Below are 14753 nucleotides of genomic sequence, written 5' to 3'. Positions count from 1 at the left end.
TGGAGGAACTTGACCTCTAGAGCGCTTCCAAAAGTAACTTTTGACCATTGACCTATTGTGATTTGTAAGGAGTTGGGAAATGCAGGACCCACTCCATTCAGATTTGAAAACATGTGGTTAGGACACCCAGTCTTTATTCAGAAAGTTAAAGAGTGGTGGTTAGAGAGTAATCTGACAGTGGAATGGAGTGGAACGAGGTTTCACAAGAAGCTCCAATATTTGAAAGAGAATCAAGGAATGAAATCTCTTAGAGTTTGGGAGACTGGAGGAAAGGAAGCAATTTGTGACTGCACAAATTGAAGTCTTGGATCTCAAGGAAGGGAGAGGATGTCATACAGAAGAGGATAAGGAACAAAGATGGAAATTGCACAAACAGTTAGAGGACTATCTGTTCAAGGAGGAAATAAGTTGGAGGAAAAAATCAAAATATAAGTGGCTGAAAGAGGGAGATAGAAATACCAAGTTTTTTCGTGTTGTATCAAGTGGAAGAATGAGAAGAAATTTTATCTCAAGTCAGGAACTTGAAGGGGTAACAATTTCCAATCAAAGAGAGATTGGTGGGGCCTTTGGGATCATTTTAGGTCTATATTTAGAAGACCCCTAAATAATAAGGTGTAGCTTGAGGGGTTGGGCTGGCCAACCTTGAGGTTGGAGGATAGGGAGTGGTTGGAAAGGACATTTGATTTGAAAGCAATAAAGGGGGTGGTGTTCTATATGGATTAGATTAAAGGCACTAGGTCCAAACGGTTTTACGATGGCTTTTTATCAGGATTGTTAGGAAATACTAAAAGAGGACCTAATGCTATTATTTGATGAAGTCCATAACAAGGGAGTGATTAACCCAAGGTTGAATTCCACCTTCATTGCCTTGGTTCCCAAGAAAAGAGATGCAAATCATCCGAAGGACTACAGACCAATCAACCTAGTTAATAGTCTGTATAAGATTATTACAAAGGCGTTATCCATTAGGGTTAGGAAGGTGCTCCCAGCAATTATACCAAATAACCAAAGAGCTTTTGTGAAGGGGAGGTAGATAACAAATCAAATACTTATAGCAAATAAGAGTGTGGAGGATTTCAAGAGATCCGAAAAAAGGGGTGGTCTGCAAATTGAATTTGGAAAAGGCATATGACTTGGTAGATTGGTCATTCCTATTCTATGGATTAGATTAAAGGCACTAGGCCCAAATGGTTTTGCAATGGCTTTTTATCAGGATTGTTAGGATATACTAAAAGAGGACTTAATGCTAGTATTTGATGAAGTCCATAACAGGGGAGTGATTAACCCAGGGTTGAATTCCACCTTCATTGCCTTGGTTCCCAAGAAAAGAGATGCAAATCATCCGAAGGACTATAGACCAATCAACCTAGTTAATAGTCTGTATAAGATTATTACAAAGGCGTTGTCCTAATGGATTAGGAAGGTGCTCCCAGCAATTATACCAAATAACCAAGGAGCTTTTGTGAAGGGGAGGTACATAATAGATCAAATACTTATAGCAAATAAGAGTGTGGAAGATTTCAAGAGATCCGAAAAAAGGGGTGGTTTGCAAATTGAATTTGGAAAAGGCATATGACTTGGTAGATTGGTCATTCCTATTGGAGGTGATAACCCACTTTGGGTTTAGAGCAGATGGTGCAAGTGGGTGATGGGTTGCATTAGGACTTGCCACTACTCCATCTTGACGAATGGGATAGTAATGGATTTGTTTACGGCTTTGAGAGTGATTAAACAAGGCGACCCCCTCACTCCATTTTTGTTTACCTTGGTTGCAAAAGTGTTGGGGAGACTATTTTCCATAGCAAATTCCAAGGACTTAATAAGGGGGTAGAGAGTTGGAAGGGAGAACATACCACTCACACACTTGCAGTCGACCTCTTAATAGTGATTAGGCTCTAATTAAATGTACAAGGACTAAACTGCCCCTACTTAAGTATGGGACAGAGAACCTCTAATAAGACTGCCACATAAGCTCATAACTTAACCAAGGTGAGTTGACTAATCTACCATTATTCGGCTAACTCTAACACTCCCCCTCAAACTAGAGAATATATGTCATATAATCCCAGTTTGTTACATATATAGTTCACTCTCCCTGAGCTTAAGGCTTTTGTAAACAGATTTGCCCACTAATCAACTGAGCCTACGTGTTCTGTGCTTATCTCTCCAGTAAGAACCTTCTCCCTCACAAAGTGGCAATCAATCTCTATGTTCTTTATTCTCTCATGAAAAACAAGGTTGGATGAGATATGGAGCGCAGCTGGATTGTCACAGTACAACTTCATAGGTTTATCCATGTCGAACCCGATTTCTTGTAGGAGATTCCTCAACCACACTAATTCACATGTAGTGTGTGTCATGGCTCTGTACTCGGCTTCAATACTGCTTCTAGCCACAACCGTCTGCTTTTTACTCTTCCACGTCACAAGATTTCCTCCAAGAAATGTGCAGTAACCTGTAGTAGATCTTCTATCAGACACAGAGCCCGCCCAATCTGCATCCGTGTACCCAACTACTTCAGGTTTTCCTCCTGGTTTATACAATAGCTCACGGCCCGGAGCTCCCATCAGATATCTTACAATTCTAAGAACTGCATCCCAGTGAGATATACGAGGGTTCTGCATAAAATGGCTCACCACACTGACTGCAAAGGAGATGTCTGGTCTCGTGATAGTCAAATAGTTCAGCTTCCCCACTAGTCGTCTATACCTTCCAGGATCATCAAATATTTCCCCTATATCACTGCTCAACTTAACATTTGGTTCCATAGGAGTCTCAGTCGGTTTTGCACCTAACAGTCTTGTTTCATCCAATAGATCGAGAACATATTTTCTTTGGCACAGGATTATACCTTGTCTTGATCTAGCAACTTCTATACCCAAAAAATACTTCAATGTCCCAAGGTCTTTTGTTTGAAAATGATTTTGCAAAAAGACCTTTAGTTTGTCGATCCCCAATTTGTCACTGCTAGTTATGACAATATCATCCACATAGACCACTAATAAAATCTTTCCAGCTTCTGAGTCATAGCTAAACACTGAGTGATCAACCTGGCATTGTTTCATTCCAAAATTCTTCACCACTTCACTAAACTTCCCGAACCAAGCACGAGGCGATTGTTTCAACCCATAAATTGCCTTTTTCAGTCTACACACCTTACCAGCCTCCCCTAGAGCAACAAACCTAGGTAGTTGCTCCATATATACCTCCTCTATAAGGTCACCATGAAGGAAGGCATTTTTTATTCAAGTTGAAATAGGGGCCAATCATACATAACTACCAGGGAAATTAACACACGGACAGAGCTAATCTTAGCCACTGGAGAGAAGGTCTCCATATAGTCCACTCCATACAACTGTGAATAACCGTTAGCAACAAGTCTGGCTTTCAGACACTCTATACCACCATCTGGCAAGTATTTAACAGTATACACCCATTTACAACCCACAACATGCTTACCAGGAGGAAGAGTAGTGAGCTCCCACGTGTGAGTATGCTGAAGAGCAGAGAGTTCCTCCTCCATTGTCTGCCTCCACCCAGGTGAACTAAGAGCCTATCGGACATTGTTAGGTATGGAAATAGATGACAATAGTGAAACAAACTGGCGATGTGAGGAGGAAAGGCGAGATACTGAAACAAAATTGGAAATGGGATGGAGAGTAGAGCTACATTTACCTTTCCGTAAGGCAATGGGTAGATCAAGTCCTGAGGGTTCAGCAATAGAAGCAACGACGGGATCCGCAGACAAGGTAGAAGCTGGAGGAGGGGCCGGTGTCGTTCGACGTGTATACACTTGCCGAATTGGTGGTCGTTCAGTAGGGATCTGCATTGGATGGGGTGACGAGTCAACTCCAATAGGAACACCCGGAACGGGATCACTGACCGGAAGAGGAAGAGGAAGTAAAGGTGGAGACGAAGATGCTTCAGTTCCTGAGAAGAAGGGAACAGACTCAAAAAATGTGACATCAGGACAGACATAGCACTTCCGAGTAATGGGACTGTAACACTTGTACTCTTTTTGAGTACAAGAGTAGCCAAGAAAGACACACTTAATGGAGTATGCATCCAATTTGTCTATTCCAGGACTCAGATTGTGAACAAAGCACACAGCCAAAGATTCGAGGTGTTAATAGAAAGGGAGACAAGGTGGGGAACAAGATAGAGAAGGGAGACTGACCATGAAGAATAAAGGAGGGCATCCGATTAATGAGGAAACACGCAATAAGTACAACATCGCTCCAAAACCGTTTAGGAACACTCATATGATGAAGAATAGACCGAGCCGTTTCAAGGAGATGACGGTTTTTCCGTTCGGCCACCCCATTTTGTTGAGGAGTGGATGCACATGAAGTTTGATGAATGATGCCATACTGTTCTAAATATTGTTGAAAGGAAGTTAGAAAATATTCACGACCATTATCTTAACGAAGAACTTTGATTGGAACACCAAATTGTGTATGTATTTCAGCATGGAATTTTTGAAAAATGGAAAATAATTCACTCCTTTCTTTCATTAAATAAATCCATGTCATTCTTGAACAATCATCAATAAAAGTGACAAAATACCTGTAACCATTATAAGACTCTATTTTGATCGGGCCCCAAACATCTGAATGAACCAAAGCAAAAGGACTCAACATACGACTTTCAAATCTAGGACTGAAGGAAATACGACGATGTTTCCCAAACTGACACGACTCACACTATAACACTGACAAATGACTCAAAGACGGAACTAGTATCTTGAGTGCCTTGAGAGAAGGATGTCCCAGTCGACAATGCCACTGTAGAGGAGTGAGTGAAGTTTGAAGTGCAACTGACGATCCACCACCGTCAAGATAATACAATCCACCAGCTTCATGCCCCCCACCAATCTTCTTTCCCGTCCTGAGATCCTGAAAAACACAAGAGGAAGGGAAAAAAGTAACAGAACAGTTAAGAGTCTTGGTTAATTTACTAACAGACATAAGATTGAATGAAAACTTAGGGACATATGGGAGAGGAGGAACCATTGGCAAGGGTAACAGTTTGAGATGTGGAAGTTTCAGAGAGAGAAGAGAACACACCTGGAGTCCCGGTCATGTGATCAGAGACTCTTGAGTCAATAATCCAAGGAGAGATTTTAGATGACAGGCAAGCTATACCTTAGTGGGCAAGAGTAGCAGTAGTGTGATGTGAAGTGGACTGAAGGAACCGCTCATACTCATCACGCGGTACACTCACCATCTCCCTTCCGGAAACAGATGTAGATGTGGAAGGAGTTAGGTCTGCCTGTTGATTATCACTAGCATCAACCCCACCAGCAACAATAAGATTGGCCCATTTAGAGGGAGGGCGGCCATGGAGATCATAACAGAAATTTACCGAATGTCCTTCCCTGCCACAGTGAGTACACTTCCTTGTAGAGCTGCCTTTTTCTTTGCCACTGCCTCCCCTTGAGTCACAACCACCACCACGGCCAAATATGGAACCACCACGACCTCCTCGGGAGGCATGTCCTCCCCCTTTCGTACCACGTCCACCTCCTCTGGCTGTCACAAAAGCTGATCTATCAGACTTTGTGGGATTCTCTGTCTGTCCCAAAGAAATCCTGTGAAGCCGAGCAAACACTTCCTCAAGTGTAGGAAGGGTAGAGCCCCCCAATATTTGGGCCCTAACTGGTTCATACTCTGATTTCAACCCCACTAAGAACCTTGTGACATCTAGTTGTTCCCTCTGTTGTTGTTGAAACTTAACATCTGGAGTGAGAGGATGATAGACATTGAGTTCATTTCTGAGGTTCTTCATACTGGTATAGTACTCTTCTAGGGTTTTATTTCCTTGTTGCAGACCAAAGTACTCCTGATAGAGCTGATATACCCTTGTAGTATTATCTTGTCCAGAATACAGCTTCTTGGCATGTTCCCATATGTCCTTAGCTGTATCTAAGAACATGAAGTTGGCACTTATTTTGGGTTTCATATTGTTCCATAGCCATGTCATGATTTGAGCATCCTCCTGTTCCCAATCATCAAACCCTGGAGAGTCAACCGGTGGTTTATCTTCTTTCACATGCTTCACTTTTCTCTTTGCCTTGAGAAAAACTTCCACCGACTTGGCCCATGGAACATAGTTCTCACCATTCAGTTTAATTGATGTCATTTGTACACCTAGATAGTCAGAGTAAACCACCACACTAGGTTTCTGATCACTACAGCCATCTCCAATTGCTGCCATGATACTCTTTCAATGCTGCCTCTAATCTGACTTCCCAATCACCAACTAAGCGCTGCCATCAAGAGTTTGATGTTCCAGAACCTACAGCAATCCCTAAACACAATGATAGATACACGCGCCTTTGTTCTTATCCACACCACTACTGATTTCACAAAAAAAAAACACAGACTACACTGACATTAATTCAGAACTTACTAACCACATGCAAACTCTTTTACAACTACTCAACAGAGTTTGTGCATCACAAGCACCACCACACAGCCATAGCTGTCACACACAATACAAACCTGCTTTAACGCTTTTAAGAGGGCACCACAAGACCAACAAGAACTCAACTAGTACCATTGCATTACACCTTGCACCACTCGGCCACCTACAGTAGCCCCTACACCATTTGGTCACTGTAAACACAGCCTATTCTTGGAATTTTTCCAAAAACCAGGGCAACAACCAACCTAGTTCTCTAGGTTCTGATCAGTCCTCTCAAGTTCTTGAAGATTTTCAACCCAGAAGTACCAACAGCACAAAGAGAAGAGATAACCAACCTTCGTTTGAGAGCTTCAGCCAACCATTCACTGCTGAAGTTGTTTTCTTAGGAAAGGAGGTTCTGCGTACCCGGAAAAAAAAAAAAAAAAAAAAAAAAAAAAAAGAGCTGAGATATTTCAGGCCTGGGACGAACCACTTTTCTTATTGACAGCCCAGAGAAGAAAAGGAGAGAACTGAAACACGAACTGAAGTTGTCACGAACTGAAACAGGTCACAAACCTTGCTCTGATACCATGTTTCTACTGTTGCTACAGTAGTCCGAACCAGTAAGGAGAAGAAGAATGAGAAGGAGAAGAAGAAGAAGAGGAGGAGAAGAAGAAGATGAAAGAACTGTCGAACCTGATAGCTAAACCCTATCAGTCGACCTCTTAATAGTGATTAGGCTCTAATTAAATGTACAAGGACTAAACTGCCCCTACTTAAGTATGGGACAGAGAACCTCTGATAAGACTGCCACATAAGCTCATAACTTAACCAAGGTGAGTTGACTAATCTACCCTTATTCGGCTAACTCTAACAGGAGCCATTTTCATTTCTAATGCCCCCCCCCCAATACCTAAAGGGCCTGGGTCACCCATACAACTCCCATCAAAATTCAGCTTCATCCAACCCTCTGTTGGAGGGGACCAGGTTTCACAAATCTGTCGCCTCATAGTTGATGAAGCAGCAATAAGTCCCCAAACCCTGAAGAAGTCTTTGACTTTAATATCTAAGAACTGCTTTAAACTTTTTACCCAGTGTGCCACCCTCAATGTTATTGTTTCCACAAGAGATTCCTTGCATTTTTCCTTACTTTCAAATATTCTATCATTTCTTTCCTCCCAAATAGTCCAAAGTATTGCTGCTCTAGTGCACCTCTAGAGAATCCTTCCCCTCCTTGTCTTACCACTGCAACCATTAGGGTTGAATAAACCTTCTAACTGGTCAGGAGAAGACCACTTGCACCCAAAAAGAGAAGTAAACCTATTCCAAATGAAACTGGCAAAGGGGCAAGATAAAAAAAGGTGGATAGCAGTCTCACCATTCAACTTACACAGAACACACTAGTTAGGGGGCAAGCACCCATTTGGCCTCTTCCTTTGAATTACATCAAAGCTATTAATACAACCATGAAAGACTTCCCAACAAAAAGCACTGGTTTTAGGGGGAATAGGATGGCACCAAATTTCTTTGAATAGAAATTGAAGAGAAGACTATGTGGCAACCATCGAATGAAAAAATGATTTACAAGAAAAAGATCCATCAGGATTAGGACCCCAAATTCTAGAATCTAACCCACCTTCCCCCCAAAAAATCTGAATTCAGCAAACCTAACAACTCAGAGACTACAAGCAATTCACATTCTCTAAGATTCCTATTAAAACCAAGGTTCCAATTCAATCCTGGCAAGTGAGAATGATGGTTTAGGAAATCAGAAATAGGCTTTCCCTTGAACCATTAGGGTTTAATAAATTTTTTCTTTATCTTCAAAAAGAAACTCCTTTGCGAACAGCCTTACCAATGGGTAGTTGGTAGACCTGAGTTGTAACAGGGAAACTCTACCAAGGTAAAGAGGTGTTGATTATTTGTAACTACTATTTGCCATTTCTTTTTGTTTCTCATCTTTGTGGGTTTTTCCAGATTCCTTATCTTCTAGGCCTTGACTAGGCTTCTCTTCCATTTTCTTCTTCTCATGTAAACTCTACTTTAGCTGCCCAGGAAAAAGGACTTACTACTCTATTGTTTACACAAACATATCTTTTTCTTGAAATTCTTTTTTCTTTTTTTTTTATCAGCACTCTTTCTTTCTTTGCATTCTTGCCACAATCAAAAAAGAAAATCTGTACAGATATCATCGTATTTGTTTTTAAACTACTTTGTGGAAATACAAATCCCTCAGATTAGGGAGAATTTCTACCAAAAAATTCAAGTCATCAGTGACAGTATTCTAAAGGAAATTCTCTTTTCTTTTTCTTTTCTTTCCAAGGAATCGTGTACAATAAACTTAATAAAAGATTGCACAACAAGAATTGTACAAGTTATTCAAACAAAGACAAGAGGTATTAAAATTCTCATACCTCTGCTGCACTATCAAGATTTGCTGAATCAGATGCCTTTGGGTTTCCATAAGGACAAATTTCATTTTCACGACCACGCCAAACAGGAGACTTGAGTGAGGTCTCTCGAGACTGCATCCAGTTCAAGTTCCCCTGGACAAGTTTTGGCAGCATCATGTACCAAAAAAGAAGACATCAAAGTCATTTTATATCCATGAAATACTAATATAAAAATGTTTAGATGAGTCTATTAATAAAAATACAAAAAATGGATAAAAAGACCCAAAATACAGACAAAAAGCACATAAAGGGAAACAAATAGCACCGAGATGATTAATTAAGTATAAATAGGACAATCAAAGACGAAACCTGTATAGTATTGATTTCTCCATTATGACCAAGCAATCTCATTGGTTGTGCCAGTGGCCACCTGGGACTAGTATTTGTGCTGTACCTTCTGTGATAGATAGCAAAAGGAGATTTATAAAGATCACTCTGGAGGTCAGAATAAAATTGCCCAAGAACTTCTGACCGAAGCATTCCTTTGTAAACAATAGTTTGATTGGACAAAGAACAGAAATATAGCTCATCTCCCCACTTCTCTAACTTTGACACTCTTTCTATCAACTTCCGGCAGATGTATAGCTCTCTTTCAATGTCATCAATGTTTTCTTCATTTGAAATTTTCACAAATACTTGCTGTATGTTGGGCATGGTTTCTTTTGCATAGTAACCAACAACTGCCATATTTATAGGAACAGGTCTCCATCCAAGAACGTCAAGGCCCTCTTGCTTGAAGGTATTTTCAATAACTGCAGAGGAAATATATATTTGTTATTAAGAACAAATTTATGTTAAAAGAGAAAAATAAGTAGTGGGTACACTGCAATAAAATCACAAAGCATAAATTAGATATAAAAGCATACAATGAATTTACACAATATATCATCAAGAAAAGGCAAATACAGAAACAGCAATACAAACAATATTTTTTAATCAACAAACAATACAAACAATATAGAAAACTTATTGACAGAGGAATAGAAGTAGATGACCAATAAATATCTGAAAATGCTTTAAAAAGGTTAACCAAGGGTAACTAATCATATATAGAGCACAATGAAAAGATTCTTTCTTATCATTAACTGCTCAGAATTTTATTAGTTATGAGGAAGAAATCAATAATTCAATATTTAGCTATACAGTGCTAATTGGGTATCAGGCATACTAAGTTTTGTGATACCAGTATACAGCACCTATGAGTCACAGATAGCTAGCCTAGGACATAAAAAGATGCATCAGATAAGCATGGACATTTATGCAAGTGCACTAAAGGGAAAACTAGATGAACAGAGACAAGGATCATGTTGCTATCAGCATCACCTGATTTTGCTTCTTTCATAGAATCATCATCTTTGGGGAGAAAAACCATTCCCACACCAGTGTGCAACTTATCTAAAGAAGCAATCCCTTGTTTATTTGCCCAATTGTTGAATAGCTCCCATGGAATTGAAGTCATCAATCCAGAACCATCACCAGAATCATTATCTGCTCCACAGCCACCACGGTGTTCCATACAGCCAAGGGCTGTAAGAGCATCTTTGATAGTCTCATGTGATGCGTTGTTCTCCAAGTTTGCAATAAACCCAACTCCACATGCTCCTCTTTCAGATATGATATCATTCAAATTTGCAACCTGAAAAACTTGTAATAGCAATGTCAAGAGTATGGATAAAAGCAAACTCAAGTTTATTTTACATGCATGGTATAAAAGACCAAAATCATATGATAATACAGTAGGTTTTCTGTAACACATCTTGAAATCATAACCAAGGTTCTAGTTAAAACCCTGATGTAGGTTTTCATACCAAGAAAGCCTCAGTCACTCTTTGCTAGGTTTCGTTATGAGATATTTTATAGCCTTCTAATTGCACAATAAAGAAACAGGAATTGTTGCCAATATGGCCTTATGAGGCTTGTCTAAACATGTTAGCATTGTAGAAGGGAAAAAAAAAAAGAGAGAGAAAAGGTTGACATGATAAGGGCATGTAAGAACATTGCAACAAAATAAGTCAAAAAGTGCTATGGGAGGAGAGGAATGCAAAAAATTTAAAGAGAGAGAAGCAGGGAGGCTGTAATTGAATATATAATTGTTACTACGGCCCACTGGCTAAAACCATTGGAGCTATTCTTGAATTGGTAATTGGTAATAAATAAAAAATAAAATTTTAATAATAAAGGAAAGGAATAGATCAAAGGTGGTGAGAGATCCCTAAAGACAATCAAATTATAATAAGTAAAACAGCAACAAAATATACCAAAATCAAACTTCTAAAACAGATCAAAAGTTGTCTTCATACATTTCCTTTGGAACACCTTCAAATTCTGGCAAAACTAATACCCAATCCATAAGCCTTTTCCACCTTCAAATTCTCGAATTTCTTAGTGGATGACTTGAGAAGAAAGTCACAAGAAGTGGTTCTAACTTTGACTCTGAAGTTTAGGACCAGCTTTTTGGACACCACCAAAAGTAACTTCGACGGAAGCAGCAAATCGAACCTAGGCCCTTTAGGTGTTGGAGGTCTTTCCAGATATGAGTCAGGGCATGTGTTGGCAATGTTTTCAGGTCCTATAGGCATTGATGATTCTTTGAAGGCTGAAGTTATGGCAGTTGTGGAAGGGGTAAGCAAGGCAAAGGAGCTGAATGTGAATAAACTGATTATTTAAAGGGACTCACAAGTGTTCATCAATTGGCTGCTAAACAGGGGGGATAAGTTGTGGGTATACAAAAATGAGTTAAAAAGTTTAAATGGATAACCACACATGGATATTAAAATTCAATGAGTGCAAAGGACGCCTGACAGCATGGTGGATTCCTTGGAAAAACAAAAGGCTGGGAGGATTCAAATATTTTGGGCTCAGTTGTAAAGCTTTTGGATTGGAGATGATCTGTTATCCTCTTGCTTTCTGTACACTTTGTAATTTTCTATTAATACTTTAATGAAATTGAAATTGCATTTAATGATCAAAAAAAGATAAGGAAAATTCATCTATAATGCTAAACTCAAAAAATGGGTTTATCTATAATGATAAACTCAAAAAATGGCCACGTCCTTCATATGGCCAAAGGAAAGAGGAAGAGTATTATGGAGGGTGATAACAGCAGCAATTGTGTGGACAATTTGAGAGGAAAGAAATGCTAGAATTTTCAAGGAGAAAGAAAGATCCTTTGAAGCAGTCATTGAGTGCATCACTGTTAGTGTGGTATATTGGATCAAGTCACTTAAACTATTCCAACCTCACTGAGTAGAGGATATAGTCAAAAAGTGGAAGGAAATGGCAAGCACAGACCAGAAGAAAGGAATAACCCTTAGAAAGTGGATACCACCAGTGGAGGGTTTTATCAAATTAATTTTGACAGCAGTATGGGGAATCCAGGACCTTTAGGGATAGGGGGAGCTTTCAAAGACAAGAAGGGTAATTTAATGGCTGTGTTCTTAGGGTCAATAGAAGAAGGTGACTCACTAAGAGCAGAAATTATCACTGTGATTCAGGGAAGACAAAAGGCACATGAGATGAAGATCAAGAAGCTTGTGGTGGAAGACAACTCTAAGGTGGTGGTGGGATGGCTACAGAGGGAGGACGCTCTTTCGCTCTATAGGAATGAAATAAGGAAGTTCAAATGGCTAATAGAAGGAATGCATGTGAAGGTGCAATGCACACATAGATCGGCCAACTCTTTGGCTGATGTATTAGCCAGTCAAGGGGGCTGTTAGAAATCAATTATTCTGGGCCGAATTGTAAATGCTCTTTTCATGGATTGTATACGCATTGTGTTTCTCTCATTCATGTATAATACTTTGTACACTTACTTCTCAATAATTTAACAATGGATATGGCATTAAATAGAACAGATCAGTGAAACAAGATTCATGTAGCCAAACCCCATATAGTTGTGATAAAGCTTGGATGACGGCAATGATTATGATGATGAAGTTATTTATCAAAAAATAAAATAAAATAAACCATATCCACATTCTTGCTTATAGCCAATAGAAACATAATGAAATTGCCAACTGCCTAGGGAATAACAGATTACTTGGATTCTCTATGTTGTTTAAACCTCTATAATATGACTATATGCTTCTTCTATTTCATTGATTTTCTTTCCCTAGTATAAGTAAACTATACACTACTACTATCTTAATAAAAAACAAATAGTAACTTATAATCAGAATTAAATAAAAATAGATAAAAATGCTGCGGGTCTCAGATTGAAGATGAAGTTGCAATTGTCAGGGTAAGAAAAATGTAATAGCATTGTGTTGATTAACTGGAACATTAGAGGCTATATTGATCGCTCAACCCAAATTTCAGAATATGGAATTACACCATGTGCCAATCCAAAAGTTGGCCCAGTAAATTTCAAACGATAAAAACATAATTGATCAACTACTGTCACCTTATAGCTCCATGATAACGTCCACCGTCATTTCAAAATAAACAACCAAATATGTAATCAATCTTAACGTCCATAACACAGTAGCAGCATTTGAGTGACTAACAACCTTATGCCATTCCGGAACCCTCTTACCGATGCATAGGCCAATCGCCCCTCACAGACATGATAAATTCAAGATTGCTATTTAGTCGTCAACACAGTTATGAAATTCTAATTATCACGATCATCAATCAATATAAAGTCAAAAACCAGAGTAACCATACCTCTACCAAAAACTCAAATGCTAATTAGAACTAGCATCGACAGAGATGATCAAATAAGGCAACTACAACCAACACATTATACATTTAAGTTCAAATATAGAAATTAAAAATTGCAGCCTAACCAGAAACTATATAAAGTAACTTCTGTCATTCCAAAGCAGAATTCTCTGTATTCAAAAGTAGATACTACATAGCCTCTTCATTGACAGAAGTCATAGCGTGAAGCATACCTCGTTTTCAGCACGTCGAACTGTGTCAGATTCCTTGGAAGCGAAATCCACACGATTGACGTCAAGAACAGCTTTCACCGACGACCAGCTCCTCCCCAATGACCCCCGACCTCTCCGGACTGCTCTGTTTCCGATTCTCTGTCTCGTCCGTTTCGATTTACAACACAGACCGATGAAGTCTGCGAAGAGAAGTCCTCTGTTTGCGTCGAAAATTGAACTCTTTGTTGCTGAAAGTGAAGTGCTGGATGAGAAGCCATTAGAGTATAGAAGTTGTGGCATGGGTACGATGGACTGAAGAGCCATAGCTGATCACCAAACGGAACCAGAAAGTGGGAGAGAGAGAGAGAGAGAGAGAGAGAGAGAGAGAGAGAGAGAATGAAAAAGGGAGAGGGAGAGGATCGTGTGGAGAAGAGAACAAATGGATGTGAAGATAAAAGAGCAAGGGCCGGAAGCACACACCTCCTCTAGCGTCTACCTCGTCTCAGAAGCACAGAGTCCACTGGTCTGCTCCGATCCAGTAAATCTCATTTTACTTCCACACATTTAATCACCACGGATAAGGAATCTTAGTCAGATGTTTAACAGATCAGACATGATCAAATCGTGAAGCCTACCTAATAGACTGGATATAGGAGAGTAGAATCACATGTGAAGAAAGAACAAAAGCGATTACAGCATGGACCGTTCTATTCACCGGTTACTGCCGGTTTTCTTGGGCGTTTTATCCGTATTAAAGACTGGCAATAGCCGGTTGGGGGTTCCCGATTAGCCGGGCATGTTTTGTCAGCTCTGACGTTCGCAACAAATTGTCGTTGAATATTATTGGGCGAAATATAAGAAAGTTGCTTCTGCACGGCCAACCGTGCAGATTCTGCGTCCATCTGGACCGTCCAAGTGGCTAAGTTGATCCAATTAGCCAATGCTGGCTGCTTCACTGTTTTTGGGCCAGATTCTTCAGTACAGCTTTAATCAGATAGGTATTTTGTCATGTTTTGGATAA

At 39.7% G+C, this 14753-nt stretch overlaps 1 protein-coding gene across 2 annotated transcripts in view; it reads right to left on the bottom strand.

Moving 5' to 3' along the window:
• LOC148845231 (ferredoxin-dependent glutamate synthase, chloroplastic-like) overlaps positions 1 to 14399 on the bottom strand; it is a 108845-nt gene extending 94446 nt beyond the window's left edge. Inside the window, exons 1-4 of one of the 2 annotated variants that reach the window (XM_088953615.1) lie at positions 13754 to 14399; positions 10182 to 10494; positions 9168 to 9610; positions 8820 to 8951 (exon numbers count right to left, since the gene is read on the bottom strand). In XM_088953615.1, the coding sequence (XP_088809741.1) occupies positions 8820 to 8951; positions 9168 to 9610; positions 10182 to 10494; positions 13754 to 14056 (1191 nt within the window). In that variant the 5' untranslated portion in view covers positions 14057 to 14399. The remainder of the gene's footprint in view (positions 1 to 8819; positions 8952 to 9167; positions 9611 to 10181; positions 10495 to 13753) is intronic. The other variant, XM_088953614.1, reaches the window with a different exon arrangement.
• Positions 14400 to 14753: the final 354 nt, after the last annotated feature.

Source organism: Nelumbo lutea, chromosome 7 (assembly GCF_056320005.1).
Source record: "Nelumbo lutea isolate HS-2025 chromosome 7, American lotus-T2T, whole genome shotgun sequence".
Lineage (NCBI taxonomy): Eukaryota > Viridiplantae > Streptophyta > Magnoliopsida > Proteales > Nelumbonaceae > Nelumbo > Nelumbo lutea.
This window is presented reverse-complemented; position numbering and strand designations above follow the sequence as displayed.